General features: G+C 44.7%; 1 protein-coding gene across 7 annotated transcripts in view; it reads left to right on the forward strand.

Annotated features, from left to right (window-relative positions):
- The window catches only part of TANC1 (tetratricopeptide repeat, ankyrin repeat and coiled-coil containing 1), a 229345-nt gene that overhangs the window by 147923 nt on the left and 63677 nt on the right, over positions 1–17745 (forward strand). For 4 of the 7 annotated variants that reach the window (XM_041721675.1, XM_041721670.1, XM_041721674.1 and 1 more), the window contains 3 exons: positions 2174–2304; positions 3386–3572; positions 17391–17654. In XM_041721675.1, the coding sequence (XP_041577609.1) occupies positions 2174–2304; positions 3386–3572; positions 17391–17654 (582 nt within the window). The remainder of the gene's footprint in view (positions 1–2173; positions 2305–3385; positions 3573–17390; positions 17655–17745) is intronic. The other 3 variants (XM_041721671.1, XM_041721673.1, XM_041721676.1) reach the window with 2 other exon arrangements.

The following is a 17745-nucleotide window of genomic DNA, read 5'->3' on the forward strand; positions in this document are numbered from 1 at the left end:
CTCCCAGGGACTTATGTGGGTTGCAGGATCTTAGAGTGAGTCCCATGTGAGCAATAGGCTATGGCCTCATTTGTCGTCAGGGTAAATTTTGTGGCAGCCAAGCCTATGCAGCTGTTCTGTGTGTCTCCACAGCAGCTGCCAACTGGGAGTAGTTTCTGGCACTTTCCCTGGAGTTTCAGGTTGAACCAGAAGCTAGACATTCAGGGGCACATTCACAGTGAGCAGGCTAGAGATAATTTCAAAGGAAAGGGGGGTGTAGAGTAGAGAAACTGCTGTGTCTGCCCCCTTACCCACTTCTTCCCCTTTCCATCTGCATCCTCTTCTCTCCCTCTGGTCCAGCTGCCACCTGAGCTAAAAGAGCTGCTCTGCCTGAGCCTTGGGGCAAGGGAGGGTGGGACTGATCCTGTTCTGAAGTGGTTCAGCCCTTGGGTGTGCCTGAGTTTTGCTGATTTGGTTTGGTTCCTGCCTGCTTTTCCCAAATGCCCAAGTACCTTGGGAATCAAAATATGGTTGGAAATCTCTGGTGGGAAGGGACCTTTTGTCAAGTGGCCTTCTAGGTGTGGTTGGGTATGGTTGACCTGCCCTGGGGTGCTCTCTTACCCCCTATGGCTTAGGGCCACTGCCCTTCCTGTTGTGAGTTTAACACAAATGATCTAAAAACATGTGGGCTCTCTTAACCCAGAACAACCAAGCCTTGGTTATTTTACCCCTGCAGTTTTTAAGAGCAACTAAAGAAACATCCAAGCTGGAAACATCCAAACCCCAATTCTTGCCACAAACCTTGGGAGCTCTTGAGGGTAAGCAATGGGTGGGATGCTTTTCCTTCCTTGAAGGTACAGCCAGCCTGATCCCTTGTAGCTGCTGCCCTGGGAGCATGACTGAGTAAAAATGATATGCGAGTGAGACTAATACAGAAAATCTACTCAGCTCTACTTGTTTTGATTTTGAGGTTCCTTACAAAAGGCGAAGTTAGCATTGAACTTCGGTGGTGACATCATAGCTCATAGGTAACACTGCTATTTTATACTTTCCTCATGTTATATTTCTAAGACTTGCTATCTGCAGATTTCCACATGTGGGAAAAACTGGTTCATGAACATATGGGTTTGCATCTCTAGACGATTAACAAAAAGGAACAAAACATTAAGATGAGTGAGTATATAACAGGTTGCATATTGTTCTTAAGTTTGAACTTCTGTAAGCAGAGTTTGCTTTATACGTTATTTCATTCCCTGATGGTTGCTGATTTTAAAAATATAGGAGAGGTGTTAGAATGACATGAGTATCATTTCATCACCGGTATTTAAGTTCCCTCAGGCTTTTGGATACAAGGTTAACCTATAGCTCAACATTTAAACCGAACAATACAGTTCTTCTTAGTGCAAAAGGCAAGATGGCCAGCTCCTTGGGTGGGGGCAGGGAGGAAGAGAAGGGAAAGGTTGCAAGCACACCCCGTGACCTTCAGGTTAACCTTGCTTCCATGCATCACTGTGGAGTGTGCAGAGAACACAGCCTGATTGCTCTCTATCTCCACGTGAACAGCAGAGTGTATTACTGGGCCTTGTCTCTTGGGACACATTTCGCTGGGATTCGAAATCTTTGAGAGAAGATTCCTGATGGTTGACCCTTGAGTTCAAGTCCCAGTTCTGACTTCTACTGCTGTGGGGTATGCATAGCACGTTTCCACCAAAGTAGTTCTGCCTGTGCTTTGGTGAACCAGAGCTTGGATTCCAGTTTTACCCCAGCCTCTGAGCAGCCTGAGTCTCTGCCAGCATGGCACTTGGGTTGAACTTTATTTCAGGCTCCTGTGGGCATTGGCTACCCTGTGCTCTTAAAGAGTTAAGAAGAGCAGGCCCCTTTGGTAGCCTGTAGTGTACTCGTTTTTCACATGCCGTGGAAATAGGAATTGCTATCATATAATCACACTGCATTCTGATTCAGGTCAAATATTTCACTCTTTGCACTTGGCGTTTTTTCTCTTTTACTGTTTTCTTAACCTGTCAGCCTCTTAATTAGAATGTATTGCTAGAGGACCGGCAGCATTGTCAAACTTTGTGCATTTTATAAAAAATACACAAAAGCACCAGACAAGCAGCTGTAGTGCCAGCTCCTCCAGATGCAAAACTGAAATTCCCCAGAGGGGCATCTTCATTGTTTTCTTTCTTTGTTCCAGAAGCAAAGGCCGATAATGAACCGAGCTGTTCTCCGGCAGCTCAAGAACTGTTGACAAGGCTGGGATTTTTACTGGGAGAAGGGATCCCAAGTGCCACACACATAACCATTGAAGAAAACAATGAGACCATGGTAATGCCCGAGGAAGACACCGCATATCATACCTGCTCAGAGGATGCGTGAAGGCATAGCCATCTTCTCCGCCTCCCCAAGGGGGGCAGTCACTGTTCAGGCAAAGGAGTCTGGGCTGTCGTGTATTGAAATTTCTTTCAACAGTTTGTGGTTTCTGCAGGGGGGGGGGGGGGGGGGCGGGGTGGAGAGGCAGAAGGGTGCAGAACTTCGGGATGTGTCCACATTAACCTTCGAGTTACCACCCCGGAAAGAACAGCTCAATGAATTTAAGTGGCCGAGAGAATCCCATAGTCATGATGCTACTTTTATCTTCCTAACGCTGTTCTTCTCAGCTGGCTGCTCTGGGATATGATTTCGTGTGTGTGTGTGTGTGTGTGTGTTTAAGCAGTTGAGATTTTGGAGGGTCAGCGGGATGAGGAATTGTAGGAGATGAGGCACAGACAAAATAAGATGGAATCAAATGGCTTGTGCACGGGAGAGTGCTTGGCATCCTAGGGAACCAGGAGCCTGCTGCTTCTGAATCGAGATGTGTCTGTTTGCATGGCAATGAGGGGCCAGAGTTCCCCCCCACCCCAGGGTCCCTGGGAGGGTGTCATGCACTGATTGAGATGGTGGTGGCCACCAGCCTCCTTGCCCTGATCGCAGAGCCCATAAATCTTCAGGAGTTGAATTGGGCTGCAGTGCTCGTGAAACATTACAAAAACCAGAGTTCCCAGGTTTTCCGTACAGAGGTCAAAGAACCCATTTGTCTTCTGCAGGCTTTAAATGAAAGGAAGTCTGCTTGTTTGCTATTTCTATTTTATGAATGTGCGTTCCCACTAAATTATTTCTAAGACTGCCCTTTTAAAATAATAATAATAATCATCATCAGAGGGGAGGGGGACAGGACAAAGACATTTCTCTTGTAAAATTTGAAAGAGCACATCTATATGAAGCCCCTTCTATTTAAAAAAAAAAAAAATACAAAACTGTTTTCCATGTTCCTGTTTTTAGTTTTTCTGCTTGGGCGTCAGAAACAAAAGACTGTGTAGAAGCATCCTGTGTGAAGCCGTGCTAACTCCTCCTTCCATTCGTCTTGCAGTGCACAGCTCTGAGCCAAGGCATCAGTCCTTGCTCCACACTAACAAGCAGCACCGCATCTCCTAGCACCGATAGCCCCTGCTCAACCTTGAATAGCTGTGTCAGCAAGACGGCAGCCAACAAAAGTCCCTGTGAGACCATTAGCAGCCCTAGTTCCACCCTGGAAAGCAAGGACAGTGGAATTATAGGTAAGAAGCACACAGCTCGGTAACATAACAGCTCAACACACGTCAGCCAGAGCATTCAGCAGGCACTTCTTAAGAGGATTTGAGCGTGGTCTGTGAAGGTCGGTGTGCCAGGGCCCGCCCTGCTCTCTGCAGATGGCACTGGCTCCGTGGACAGCCGAGAGGACGAAGCATCAGCTTTTACATTCCTTGGTGTCTATTTTTATAACACTGGGCTCATTTGGTTAAAAAATCTCCAGATCGGATCTGGCCTGTGACGTTAAAAAATCTGACCTCCTCATCGATTAAGTCCATCTGTTGGGGATATGGTCCCACTAGGACGTAGAACGGGGCAATAAACCTGCATTTTGAGGTGTCTTCCCAACCCAATCTCAAGGTCCTTTTATTTCCTCACTTATTTCCAGGTATTTGTTCTTGAATTTCCTTTCATGGGATCTGACCACTCTTTTTAAGGCCAGAATTTTCTCAGACTCCATCCTTTGCCCCTGCACACTGACACCCACGCAGTAGGTCTGGTTGTCCTGAATTGTGGATCAGGAGACACAGATTCTAGTCCTGACTCCTAGGGTGCTTAGCTTGGTAAACACTTGCATAACATTCGAGTTCTTTGCACCCTTCTTTCCTTCTCTGTTAAAGTAAGAATTCTGATTAGTTCAGTAGTTTTTGGTCTCACATTACAATGCTCAGCTGAATGTGCAGCTCCTTTTGTTTTTCTGACTTAACGCACATGTCTTTGAGGGATACTTTACATTCTAGTGTGGACGGAACCCCACTTACTTCCACATGAGTATGTATGTAGTCAAAGGGAATGACATTTGAACTCCTAATTTTCTCTAGTCTTATCTGCTATTTCAAAACCAAGTTGCAGGTCCATGCACTGTGTATTTTGGGGGTTGCCTCAGAAGATCTGTGAGATCACTGGGGTTGGGTTTTGGGCTCCCTGGCTGTAGAACTCACCGTAGCTTTCGGAGGGGCCCTTAGCATAAGGGTGGCTGCCTCTGTCCTCAGTTTTCATGTGGATCAGGCCCTCCCGGTAGGTTTCTGTCTCATTTGGTTTTGATTATCTTATTGGGATGCAGTCACATACCATAATATTCACTCACTGAAACCACTGAATGGTATTTGGTCTGTTCAGAGTTGTGTAACCACTGCCACAATCTGATTTTAGCACCTTTCACCCCAAAAAGAACCCCGTAGCCATTAGAAGTCACGTTCCATTCTACAGACACCCCCAGACTTGTTCAGTGTCTGTCTCCGTAGACTACCTGGTTCTGGACATCGTGTTCAAGTGGTGGTTTGAGGTTGTCATAGTGAATTTAAATTCTTTCACTTACTCTGCTGGTTTCCTGTTCCCACCTCACTCTGCTTCCCCATCTGCCATTTGGTCCAACTCGTTTTTCCCAGTGTTACCTCTGTGCTCATGCCCTCTCTGAGCTGTCACCACAGCCGAGTCCGTGGTATATTCTGCAGTAGCCAGCTGACTCCCTTGACAGCATCCTTCACTCTCCTGAAATGTCCTCTCCTCCCAAGAGTTTATCTTGTTCAAAGAGTTCAGTGCTCCATGGTATTTTGGATAGCCTGTTCTCTTTTCATTCTATGATCTGGCATGGGCATTACCCGCCTCTGATTATAGCCAAGCCAGTTTCTTGTTGTGACAGAAACTTTTTCAATGACTGAAAAATGCCTCATGCATTCACTCTTTCCTCCCTCTCTCTTTCTTTCTCTTTCTCTCTCTTCTCTCTCTCTCTCTCTCTCTTTCTCTCTCTCTCTTTCTCTCTCTTTCAGTGAGATACAGTGCTGTGACTTAAAAAGTATTCTAAAGAGGGAAAAGGAACAGTTGCCAGTTTGGTTTCCTGCCTTGTCAAGGAAAGATCGAGCTGCAGGAATACCAGCACTCTTAATTAGTATTTGATTTAATGCATCCATCCAATCCCAGAGTGGTTATTTTCCCTATTATACACTCTCCATAGCACCTCAATATTTTCCTTCAATTTACTTGATATTTTTTTAAATTATTTTTGTTTCCCTATGGAGGGGATCTCATTTATATTATTCTGGCTCTCTACTGGCCTTCTAGTAGAGAAGAGTTGAGTACTACTCAAGAGTTGAGAGCTACTGAAGGAGCTATGCAAGATTCCCATTCCAAGTTGGCGTTGTCACATCTGTTAATGTCATTTGTATTTTAAGCTGTGTCTTGTCGTTAAATGACCTGTTTCATGTTGTTGGGGCCATCCGTCATTCCTTGGCTGAAGTCAGACATGTTCCCTTATTATTATTTTTTTTTAAATTTCTCATTTTAAGAACTTTTTTTTTTTTCTTCATTTATTTATGATAGTCACAGAGAGAGAGAGAGAGAGGCAGAGACACAGGCAGAGGGAGAAGCAGGCTCCATGCACCAGGAGCCTGACGTGGGATTCGATCCCGGGTCTCCAGGATCGCGCCCTGGGCCAAAGGCAGGCGCCAAACCGCTGCACCACCCAGGGATCCCAGACATGTTCCCTTAACTCAGCTTCACATAAAGACGGTGATGGTTGAGATGAAGTGGAGTAATGGGCAAATCTAAGTCCCTCTTGTATGGAAGGTCCCCAGCGTTGGGGATGGTGCTCCTTTCTCCTTAGTTGATCTCCTGCCGGGAGTAAGGACCATAGATGGCTGAGAGGGAAGCGCTGTGCTGGTGACCGTGTTCCTCTGTTTGCCCTCCTTCCATGACCTGCAGAACTAGATTCTGTTGCCAGGGGACACATGGGAGATGTGGTTGGTAGGAGAAGGAGAAAAAGCAAGTATTTCCTCTCCAGGCAGACTATGGCCACAGGTCTTTGAAGAGGCAGGAGTGGTGAGGCAGAGGAGGGAGAGAGCTTCCTTTGTCCTCAATCAATACAGGGTATGCAGGTTTCACGGCCTCTTCACCGAGTAGGGATCTGTGACTCAGTTGTGGTTCTGTGATTGCTGGAGGTGGGGCGTGTGGTTTTTCTACCTGAGGAACAGGACTGTTTTTATAAGGTGTAGCCTGGGAATGGCAGCCTTTAGGCATCTTAAATGTTTAACCAAATAAAATATTCAAGAACGCAGTGATCTTAGTGGGCAAAGATGAAGGCGAAGATACCTTGGCTTCCTGCTTTGGAAGGCCTGGCGGCTGCTTGTAATAGGCTGATTAGGATCCGTGTTCTGAATTCCACAGGCTCTGGAGAGATGGGGAAGAAGTTTCCATTTAATTTTCCATTTCAAGTTGTTTAAGATTTGTTTACCCCTAGAGCTTAGGTTGGAGCGGCAGAGGTATCAGGGGTGGGCTGGTAACAAGTCCACACAGTTGGGGTGGCACTTCGATCTTTGGGGAGCTGCAGGCGCCCACATGGGCTCAGAGCTGCATGTACAGTTTAATTAGCACTGTTTATTTAGGGCACTTAGGGGAAATTTCAAATAGTGTTAGCCCATCCTTAAACATTCCTAGCCCTCTTCTTAATATGTAGGCTTATTTCCATCATGGTGATTATATTTAACCTATATGTTTTTGCCCAACAGATGCCATGGAGAGGTTGCATTCCCCATGCTTATTAGCTGGCCTTCTGATGGGGCTGCCACAGGGTGCCCCCCCCTCCCCCGCCCCCAGATCTGTTTCTGCTGGTTTTGATGTATCGCAGGTGAAGAGAATTCCCTTTTTAGGAATGGCTTAGTAGGAAAAAGGGCAGAATAATGACCATTAGAAAAATTTATTGGACTCGTTCCGGTTTTTTTGTGCAGAGGTCAGGGCTTAGCAGAACCTCCGTGCCCTCTGTTCCAACTTTATCATGTTATGCAGAGGGCAGTCCTACCTCGTCCTGTTTGAGGAGGTCCAAGTTCTTAAAATATTCTTTAGAAGTATAATAATTCTGTCGTGAGACAGTACAAATACTGTCTCAGCTGGATGGGCATAACTGAATTCCCTATAAATAGATATGTATATATTTTAAAGTAAGTACAAGTATGTGTGTGCAAATGTGTGTGTGTGTGTATATATATATACATATATATACATATATACACACATACATATGTATATATTATAATGTCGTTTGTATTTTAAGCTGTGTCTTGTCATTAAAGTTAAATGATATGTTTCATGTATATATATGTCATATATATATGACATGTCATTAAAGTTACATGATATGTTTCATGTTTATATATATATATATATATACATATATATATATAAATGTCCTACTCTTGACATGTTAAAATAATTGGCATTACCTAGAAATTATTGTCCGATTTTTCAAATTTGCAAGGTGAGGACCTTCTAAATGTGAAACCATACCCAGTCAGCATAAGGTAGCTTTTTAATAACTTGCTCTAAAAGGAAAATTTGGTAAAGAAGTAGCTTTTATAGATGTTTCCTCCATGCCCGAGAATACGTTTTTCTTAGTGACACTCCTTTGAATAAACTTGCTTCTAGCTGTTAACAAGTGGAAATTGTAAACTGTATTAATCTCAGCTCAGAAAAAAATTAGGTTATACTCACTAGAATGTGTATGAAAGCCAATCTGATCGATTATTTATCTATCTATCTTAAAGATTGATTGATTGATTTTAGAGACCAGAGAGTGTGTGAGTGGTGGGAGGGGCAGAGGGAAAGGGAGCGAGAATCCTCAAGCAGCCTCCCTGCTGAGCGTGGAGCCTGATGCAGGGTTTGATCCCAGGACTCTAATAATATCATGACCTGAGCTAAAACCAAGAGTTGGATGCTTCATCAACTGAGGCACCCAGGTACTCCCCAATCTGATTTTTTAAAAAGCATCACTGAAATCAGTGGGTTTTAACAAGCACTTTTTGATTTAAACATATTGTTTAGTTTTTGTCTGTGTCCGTATCATGATCAATATTTGTGTGTGTATTTTTATTTATTTTTTTAAGATTTAATTTATTTATCCATGAGAGATACAGAGAGAGAGGCAGAGACACAGGCAGAGGGAGAAGCAGGCTCCATGCAGGAAGCCAGACGTGGGACTCGAACCCAGGTCTCCAGGATCAGGCCCTGAGCCGAAGGCGGCGCTAAACCGCTGAGCCACCAGGGCTGCCCCGTGTGCATGTGCGTGTTTAAAAAAATAAAAGGATTAGAGACGTCCGGGTGGCTCAGTGGTTGAGCAGCTGCCTTTGGGTCAGGTCATGATCCTGGAATCCAAGATTGAGTCCCACATCAGGCTCCCTGCATGGAGCCTGCTTCTCCCTCTGCCTGTGTCTCTGCCTCTTTCTCTGTGTCTCTCATGAGTAAAAGAAATAAAATCTTAAAAAAAAAAAAAAAGGATTATTGATCTATTTAGGAAGAAAGGGAATGGATATTGGATGAGGAGAAACAAACAAAATCCAGCCTCCCTATCAAGATTTAAAAAAAAAAAAAAATTCTTCCTATACATTAATAATAGATGTGCCCAGGAGAAGGACTTACAGGTAGCAATTAGAAAAATTCTGGCTGAGTAAGAGGCCATTAAAAGTTAGTGGCGCAGTGGTTTGGCGCTTGCCTTTGGCCCGGGGCACGATCCTGGAGACCTGGGATCAAATCCCACATCAGGCTCCCAGTGCATGGAGCCTGCTTCTCCCTCTGCCTATGTCTCTGCCTCTCTCTCTCTCTCTGTGACTATCATAAATAAATAAAAATTAAAAAAAAAAAAAAAAAAGTTAGTCATTTGTCCCTTCCAGGCCCTTCTCTACTATCTGCTTGTACCTGCTGACATTTATAATCTCCAAATTACTTTTGTAGTATTCCAGATCTGTTTCTTTTTGAGAGTTGGTGTTAGGACAGCTCCATGAAGGAGGAGGGGTTTTCCGAGTGGGTGGTGTCCACATCTCCCCCACTGGGGCATGTCTCCCACACAAAGCAGGTGTGTTGTTCACCTGCCCAGCTTCCCAATACCTGAGCCACCACATTCCAACAGGCCCTATAGCTTTCAGGAGATTAAGTACTGAGAATATGAAAAGGGTAAAGAATTTAGGCTCTTCCTGCTGCCTTTCCCTTTTCTTTGGTGGGGAGATGGGGTGCAGCTTGTGTTTGCTCTTTCTCCCTTTGAAGCTGGAAGGCAGGTGTAAGTTTAGGCAGGGGAATACCTTCACAGGAACATTTCTTCTGTAAAAGTGGCTTGCAGGAAATACTGGATACTTGATGAGCATCCTGCTGGCGCTTAACCAACTGAGGGAAACTCTAGTTTGATAATATTTGTTTTTCTGGCCAGTTGCTTAGGATATTAAAAAAAAGTTTATCGTGGTCGACTTTGATCTTCCGTGACTCAACTCTACTCCCTTCTGGGCTTGTAAAATGAAATTGATTCCTGAGGTAGCTAGAGACCTTTTGTTCCTTGTAAATACAAGGACTTTGTGTGCCAGGGGAGATGATCAGATGCAGAGAGAGACGCATACAAAGAGGAATTAATTGTATTTTATTTTCATTTTTAACGTGTTGTAAATCCTGCCCTTTTGATTTTATGCTAATACTGCTTTGTTGCCACCTGTATTGCCCTGCTTGCTACTAAATTGAAATGCTTTGAAATTGATTTGGTAATAACTATTTAGAGTGTTTCAGATCTGTGTTAATATTCATTTTGCTGCATTGCCTGCAATTTAAAAAATCATTCTTAATTATAGAAGCTTTTTTTTTTTTTTATCTCTTGGGTGAGGGAGGAAAATTTGTCTTTACATATGTAATTTGGTAATACACTTAATGTGGGAAAGAAATCCTTAGCCATGATTCGAGGCAGCAGAATGCCTGCTGTACTTGTATTCACACTGTGGTTGGATTCTTCAGGGGGCCGTTCTGTTGGTGCAGCAAGCATTTATTGGCACCTACTGTGTACCAGGAACAAGTTTGTTCAGTAGTGGTACAATAAATTTCAGGTTCAGTATCTGTTTCAAAACTTGTCCACCTGTGGAACCAAAGAGTGGTCTTCTGCCCTTGGAGACCTGGACAAGTTATCAATTACTAAAAAGGTTTAAAACATGGCAGTGATTGTCACTTCCTGATGGAGGGATGTATGCTGTAGGTGCATAATACTAACCACTGATGGTGCCTTGTGCTCTTTACTGGAAGAGTGCAGAACTCTGTGGAATCATTCGACTGTGTCCAAAGCTCCAGTGTCTATACCTCCAGCATACAGGGTAGGTGAAGCTTTATGGAAACAAGGCGTTGGGTGTTATGGCTAGAAAACTGCTCTTGTGTAAATCCACAGGCTTTTCTCTGGAGGCTGTTACTTGCTGTGTCTGACTGGGTTGGGGCAGTGTGGCCTGTCTTCCCCTCCTCTAGTTCCCTGTCCCTGCCAGTCCTTGAGGTGTTTCCACAGTCCAAGGGACTGACAAATGCCACTGTGAGCTGTGGCTCCGGTCCCTGGCCCCGCTGCATGTCCTAGCAGAGCGTGCCTTGCGCAAGGCTGGCAACCCCGAGCCGGAGATGTGGTACAGAGACCTGTCTGCCGCGAGCCGAAGCACAGCACCCCTGGGCAAGGCCACAGGCCGACTGCTCTCTGCCAGAAGTTGTGCAAAGAGAAGCCACAGGTGGGTGACTCAGGCCACCTTCCCTGTGGCCTTCCAAGGTGGGGTCTTCCCTGGAGTCCTCTCCTTGCTGGGCTGAGGGAGGTAAAAGCAGTGCCTCCAGGTGAGCCGACTCTGTTCCCTGTGTGGTTGGTTGGTTTGCAGGTGGGGCAGACGGAGAAGCCCAGTCTGGCGTTTCTGTCTGAAGGTTTCAGGCAGGCTGGTTTCATCTCTGGCAGGCCTGCCCTTTGCCACTTGGGGAAACCCAAAATGCGTCATGGCAGTCAGAACCATGGAAGATGTTGGGGGCGGTGGGGGGTGGGCGAGGGAAGAAGCGAATCCTGTCTGGCCGGGAAGACCAGGGTATTGGGCACGGTGCTTCCCTAACTTGTCTCTCTCCTCTTTGCCCGGTAGCATTTAGATTCCGGTCTCTCCTTCCAGAGTTGTTCGTGATCTTTACTCTGTCAGGTCAAAGGAGGCGGTCTCCACACTAGCTGGATTTCCGTTTTTCATTCCCTTCTCCCACTTTTCTAAGCAACCATTATGTCCTTTTCTTGTTTGATCTTTAATTCATTGGTCCAGTGTTTTAACTTTTAAACTCTAGGTCAATCATTAAACTGGATACAGAAGTTTAAAAATGTTTGTTTTTTTCAGTGCTACTCTATTTTCAGTTGTGTATGGGGTAGAAAACATTCTTGGGTACTCATGAGATACGAAGCACATCACATACGTGAACTTGTATCTGATTTTCTCCACAGTCTGGGGAAGGACAAAGGACTCTCTCTTCAGAGACCCCTGACTTTGAAAATGGAGAATACAAGACCATCTATGGAGCGCTTGAAGAAAATGTCCATTTGTTTTTTTTTTTTAAGTCTTTTCCAATTTTTTTTCTGTGTATTATAGATTAGGGTACTGTATCTACATAACTTGTAAATGCAAGTATTTGGGATGTATGCTCAGATTTTTCTGATAGCGTGATGTGATCAGAACAGTGTAGACCACTGCCACAAGGCTTCAGGCTTTATGGAACTTCCCTGCCTGTGGGGCTGGTAGGAGTATACAGTGAGTTGAGATACAATAAGGACTTAGAGCCCATACAAAAAAAAAAAAAAAAAAGAACAGAGCCCATACATAGTAAACACTATTATATTTATGGTAGCCACTGCTGTTATTTCCTAAGGCTACTTTATACTTAATCCCTCCCCAGTGGATTTGGAATGCTTACAAATAGACATTTGGTAAAAATAAGTACCGTCCCCCCTTGCCCCCCCATGGAGATAAGATTTGGGAAAAGGAAGTAGGAGGAAGGGCAGCCCCAGTGGCTCAGCGGTTTAGTGCTGCCTGCAGCCCAGGGTGTGATCCTGGAGACCTGGGATCGAGTCCCACGTCAGGCTCCCTGCATGGGGCCTGCTTCTCCCTCTGCCTGTGTCTCTGCTTCTCTCTCTCCTCTCTGTGTATTCTCATGAATAAATAAATAAAATCTTTAAAAAAAAAAAAAAACTTAAAAAAAAAAAGTAGGAGGAAGTGAAAGGGGGGAGGGCGGTAGGGGGACGGGGTGAGGAAGATATAGGTGTCCAGTTCAGGAATGAGTCAGTCCTGGAGATGAAAGGCACAGCATTGGGAATGTAGTCAGTGGTCTTGTGGTAGCGTTGTATGGAGACAGAGGGTGGCTACCCTTGCAGTGAGCACAGCACAATGTAAAGAATTGTTGAATCGCTATATTGTACAACTGAAGCTAATGTAACATTCGTTTATACTTCAATAAAAAAAATAAAAATACTAGAGAAAAGATGAAGTTGGGAGTCAGGTTGGTAAGACTTTATTCATTTTGCTTATCAGTGGGTAGAAAGTTTGATGAATCTTAGTAGCCAGTATAAAGAGAAACTCAAACACACAATATGATAATGTTTGTAAGTTAAAGACAAAAATGTACCCATTCCTAGTACTTGGCCTAGAGAGACTTACCCCTTGTGGGTTCTTGAGGAGGAGAAACCAAGGTTCAAACCCAAGCTCTTTGCACTTTTTACCTCTTTTCTTCATCTCAAAGGCCGATGAATTCTGCTCTATCTGTATGGTATCCTTTTGTTTTGTTCTAGATTTATTTGAGAGAGACTGAGTGAGTGAGAAAGAGCACGAGCAGTAGGGAGAGGGAGAAGCAGGCTTCCCGATGAGCAGGGGGCCTGACATGGGGCTCCATCCCAGGACCTGGGATCACGACCTAGGATGGAGGCAGATACTTAACCAGCTGAGCCACCCAGGCACCTCTGTACAGTATCCATTTGATGTCAGTGGCCCTTAGTTCCTTAACAATTATGGACTGACAGTGTAGTTGTTTTCTTTTTAATGTTCCTTTAAACCTATTACTTGATTTAGATCCCACCAAACTGCTTACTGGGTCCTGAACTTAACACTGTTTTTCAAACGTTTTAACTATGCTTTCAATATATGAAAGAACCTTCAATGGGCAAAGAAGGGGGTGCAGGAAAGCCGGGAAGGAGGAAGGCATGTAGTTTTATTGCAGTACTTTATATAGTAAAGCATCTAATGACTAAGTAGTCTGTCTCTCCCACCTCCTAGTCCGGGAACTTCATCTTGGCTACTGTCTGCCCAGGACTGGCTTCCCTCCACTAGCCCCTGCCTGGGGGGCTACTGTTTTTAAGGAACTGCAGAATATTTTTAGTCACAGACACTTCTGGTTGAGAGCTATGTAAGGCAAAGGGAGTTTTAATACATGGTGTGTGGGCCGTCAAAAGGGCTGTGTTAGACGTACCAGTAACTGTGTGTGTTGGAGGGAACGGGGTAGGGGAGAAGAAAGAAATAAGGAAAGAGATTAGTTTCTCCCAAGTCTGTTCTGTATTTATAAAGTGGGGCTGACAGTTCTCAGCCTGTCCACCTCTTGTCCAGGGTTGTGGTGATCATGCGTATGTCCAAATATGTCTTGAACGTGCTCTGGAGGTAGTGTAGCTGTGTGCACTAGTAGGTCTAGTTAAACGTGCCATTTACTCCAGAGGAAGAGAATGTGTGTCTCTGGTTAAAGGGAGTTTTCAAACGATACGGAGAGTCTGAAGTAGCACGTGTGAATCAATGAGCAGGACCAAACCTAAAGTAATTCTAAATAGTGAGAAGCGTGGAGCCTAGCCTCCTAGCTCAATAAAACTCGAGGCCTGATAAATCACTCATTTAACAGAATACTGTGTGTTGGAAGAGTGGCTGAGACCCAGTCTAAATGATGATGGCAAGTCTTAATTGGCAGAGCTGGCATCTGTACTCGTTGATGGAATAAAGTGTTAGAATTTTGAGTTGTGAGGGAACTTGAAAGATTATCCAAGTCTCCAGAAAATGTCAAACATCACTTAGTTTTCTGAGGGTTGTTTTTTTTTTGTAAGTCCTCACAGTGAAGATATTGCCGTAGGGGTGTGTGTGTGTGTGTGCGCGCGCGCTAACTTGAAGACGAGTGACTAACTTAATTAGGAGTTTGAATTTATTCACCTGGAAGAAAAATAAGTATTTTTGAGTAGCCTGTCATTAGTTTTAGGAACCAGCTTCTTTTTCTTGGCCACCGTGGAGCTGCCCTGTTCTGTGTGTCTCTTGGGTCATACAAGGAGACTGCGCATGTTGGGCCTTCCACTGCCCCGTTGAATCTGCATCAGGGCTTCACTGTGCCTAAACTAAGATAGAGGCACACTGAGGGGCTTCGAGCCGCGGAGGCTGCATCTGGCACTGGCTCGCAGTGGCTCGCGATCTTAGTGGGAGGGCGCTGGGCTTGAGAGCCGGTCACCTACCTGGACAGTGGAATGTGTGTCTTAGCTGAACATCATGAGGGCAGTTGGGAGTCTCTTCTTTAGATACACAATATTAACTTACCCGCCTTTTGAAACGGCAGCCCTGTCTTAGACTTCTGTTCCCTACCATTCCTGCAGCTGAGTGCCCCCCTCCCCAACTTTCCTTATCAGGAGCCCAGCATTCATGGCTGTACGGTAAGAACAGGACCTTCGGCCTGTGCCCGCCATCTAGGACCTCTGACCAGGCCACCCCTGTTCCGTAATGCTGCTTCTGGTGCTGTGCCTGTAACAGGAGGTAGGGAAGTCCCAGTTCCTCTGCCCACTGCTTGAGGTCCGGCCTAGGAGATCCTTGGGGTGTGACTCTGAATTGCATGGCACTTAGGGAAAGCAAATGAGGAGAAACATCCATTTGATTGTCTGAGTACCCAAATGAGGACATTTGGGGCACCTTAAGAGCATGTGCCCCACAGTAAAACAGCCACAAAATAAAACCAAACAAATCACTCCCATGCTGGCACTTTTCCTGTAACTTAGATGTTGAGGGAACTTAATGATGTCTGTGGGAAAAGCATTCTGAGTCCGGAACACTAGACTTACAAATGAAGGCCTGTAACAATCACAATCACAACTTATTAATAAGGTTTCCATCCATAATTATTAATAAGTAGTGATCTCATTAATAAATTATAATACTCTACTATAAAGCATTAGCATAGTCCCTGACATATAGTAACCTTAAGTAAATGTTAGTGGCTGCCATTACCACCACCACCACCAGCATTTTCAGGGTGGAAAGAGTCATACTTGATATACTTATGTTCATATGAATGGTCCTTTTGATAAAACACAAGACTGTGATGGATTCCGAATAGATGGAGAAATCAGTTTTAATACTGTTGATAGAATACTTGGAAATAAATGCTGGGAGTAAGGGCGGACACCCATTGATGGGCCTATCCCAGATTAGATTGTGGATAGAGACAGGATATCAAGTCCTGAATCAATAACAATGAGATTAAGTGTAGTGTCTCTGACCACAGTTGGAAGAGAAGTTTGTTCATTTTCTTTTTCATTGAATAAGCAAATATTTGTTGAGCACTTAGTATGTGCCAGGTGCTGTGCTGCTCAGAAAGAAGATACCAGATCGCGGTAGATAGTCTGAGGCTTCAGCATGCAGGAAGGATTTTTTTTTTTTTTCTAAGATTTTATTTATTTGTTCATGGGAGTCACAGAGAGAGAGGCGGAGACACAGGCAGAGGGAGAAGCAGGCTCCACGCCGGGAGCCCGATGGGGGACTCGATCCTGGGTCTCCAGGACCAGGACCTGGGCTAAAGGCAGGTGCTAAACCGCTGAGCCACCGGGCTGCCCGGGAAGGATTTTTAAATAGGGAGACAAGCCGTGGATAATGAGTCCAGACTTGGAGCAGCAGGAGTAAAGACCATTTTAGAATCGTGACAGAGTATCCTGCGGTCATAGCAAGGAAATTGTTTTGTCTTTACTTCTGAACCTTTAAAGAGCATCGTAAAAATAAGCAAAACAAAACTCAGACCCTTTGATTCTAGATAACAGGCTGTTGGAGCTAATTCACCAGCCTGCTGATAAGCGGGTAGCTCAATCCAGGTGCTGGTCTCCATATGCTCCGATTTGCCACACCCCATTGGCTCTCTCTGGTAAAGGCCTGGGCTGTGGGGATGCAAACAGGGACCACAAAGGGTCAGAGGACGTGGCTCTTGGACACAAGCCAGTGTTGGGTCCACGGCAACCTGTGCTTGCAGGGGCTCCGGTGTTTACATTGGAAGTGGCTGTAGAAGCCATGTAGGGTGAATATTGCTGTTTTCTTGTGTCGTATTCCTCCCCCTTTGCCGAGGTGGTTTTCCATGCTGGTTTTCTTTCTTAGAAGCTTAATTATAACTCTGTAGTCCAGCATCCCTTCCCATGCTTGTGTTTTCTGTGTGCTGGGAGGTTTTCTATTCTGTGCTGCCAGAGGAATAAAGTCAAGTCACTCTCTCTGGTTCTTTTTGAACAGACCTTACTAAGTTTAATTCTAAGGATCAAATTCTCTGCTTGACTTCATAGTTATATTTTTGTTTTCATAAATTTTCTCCTGCATCTTTTCTGCATTAACCGTTGTATCGCCTTGTCCCCTCCCCCTGTATACAAATATTAATTTGGGAAAAAATATATATAGGTTCAAAGGAATTTAACGAGACATGAATTCTTTTGTGAGCAATTTATCTTTGTTAAATAGAGATGCTACATCATCTCTAAATTACATAGATTTACTATTAATCAGATACTTTTAGATAGCTTTTTCATTATCTTACCAGCTTTTCCCCCCCTCCCTTGTAGAATGACTTAGTTCATTTTCCTTGATAAAGTAAACATTCTTCTAATTTACCAAAATATTGTATGAAACATACTTTGATAAAAATCTGCATGGACTGGAAAAGTTTCCATTGATCACGGGGAGGGCAGTGTGCTTGTGTTAACTCTCAACAGTCCCAGCTATGCCTGGCCTCCTTCAAAGTATTTTGGTCTCTCATTTCAGCCACAATTACAAGTTCATCCGAAAATGATGACCGGAGTGGCTCCAGTTTGGAATGGAATAAGGACGGAAGCCTAAGGTTAGGGGTACAGAAAGGAGTGCTTCATGATCGCAGGGCAGATAATTGCTCCCCAGTGGCAGAAGAGGAGCCCCCTGGGTCAGCGGAGAGCGTGCTGCCCAAAACTGAAGCCTCAGTTGGAGATGGTCCGGTCCCTTATTCTCAGAGCTCCAACTCGCTAGTAATGCCACGGCCCAACTCAGTTGCAGGTAAGGCCATGCCTCTCTCCAGAAGAATTATGTCAGTGGGTCCAAAGTGCCCCATGTTTACTCTCTTCACTTGGGAATCTGATCCAGACAC

This window comes from Vulpes lagopus, chromosome 11 (genome assembly GCF_018345385.1).
Source record: "Vulpes lagopus strain Blue_001 chromosome 11, ASM1834538v1, whole genome shotgun sequence".
NCBI lineage: Eukaryota > Metazoa > Chordata > Mammalia > Carnivora > Canidae > Vulpes > Vulpes lagopus.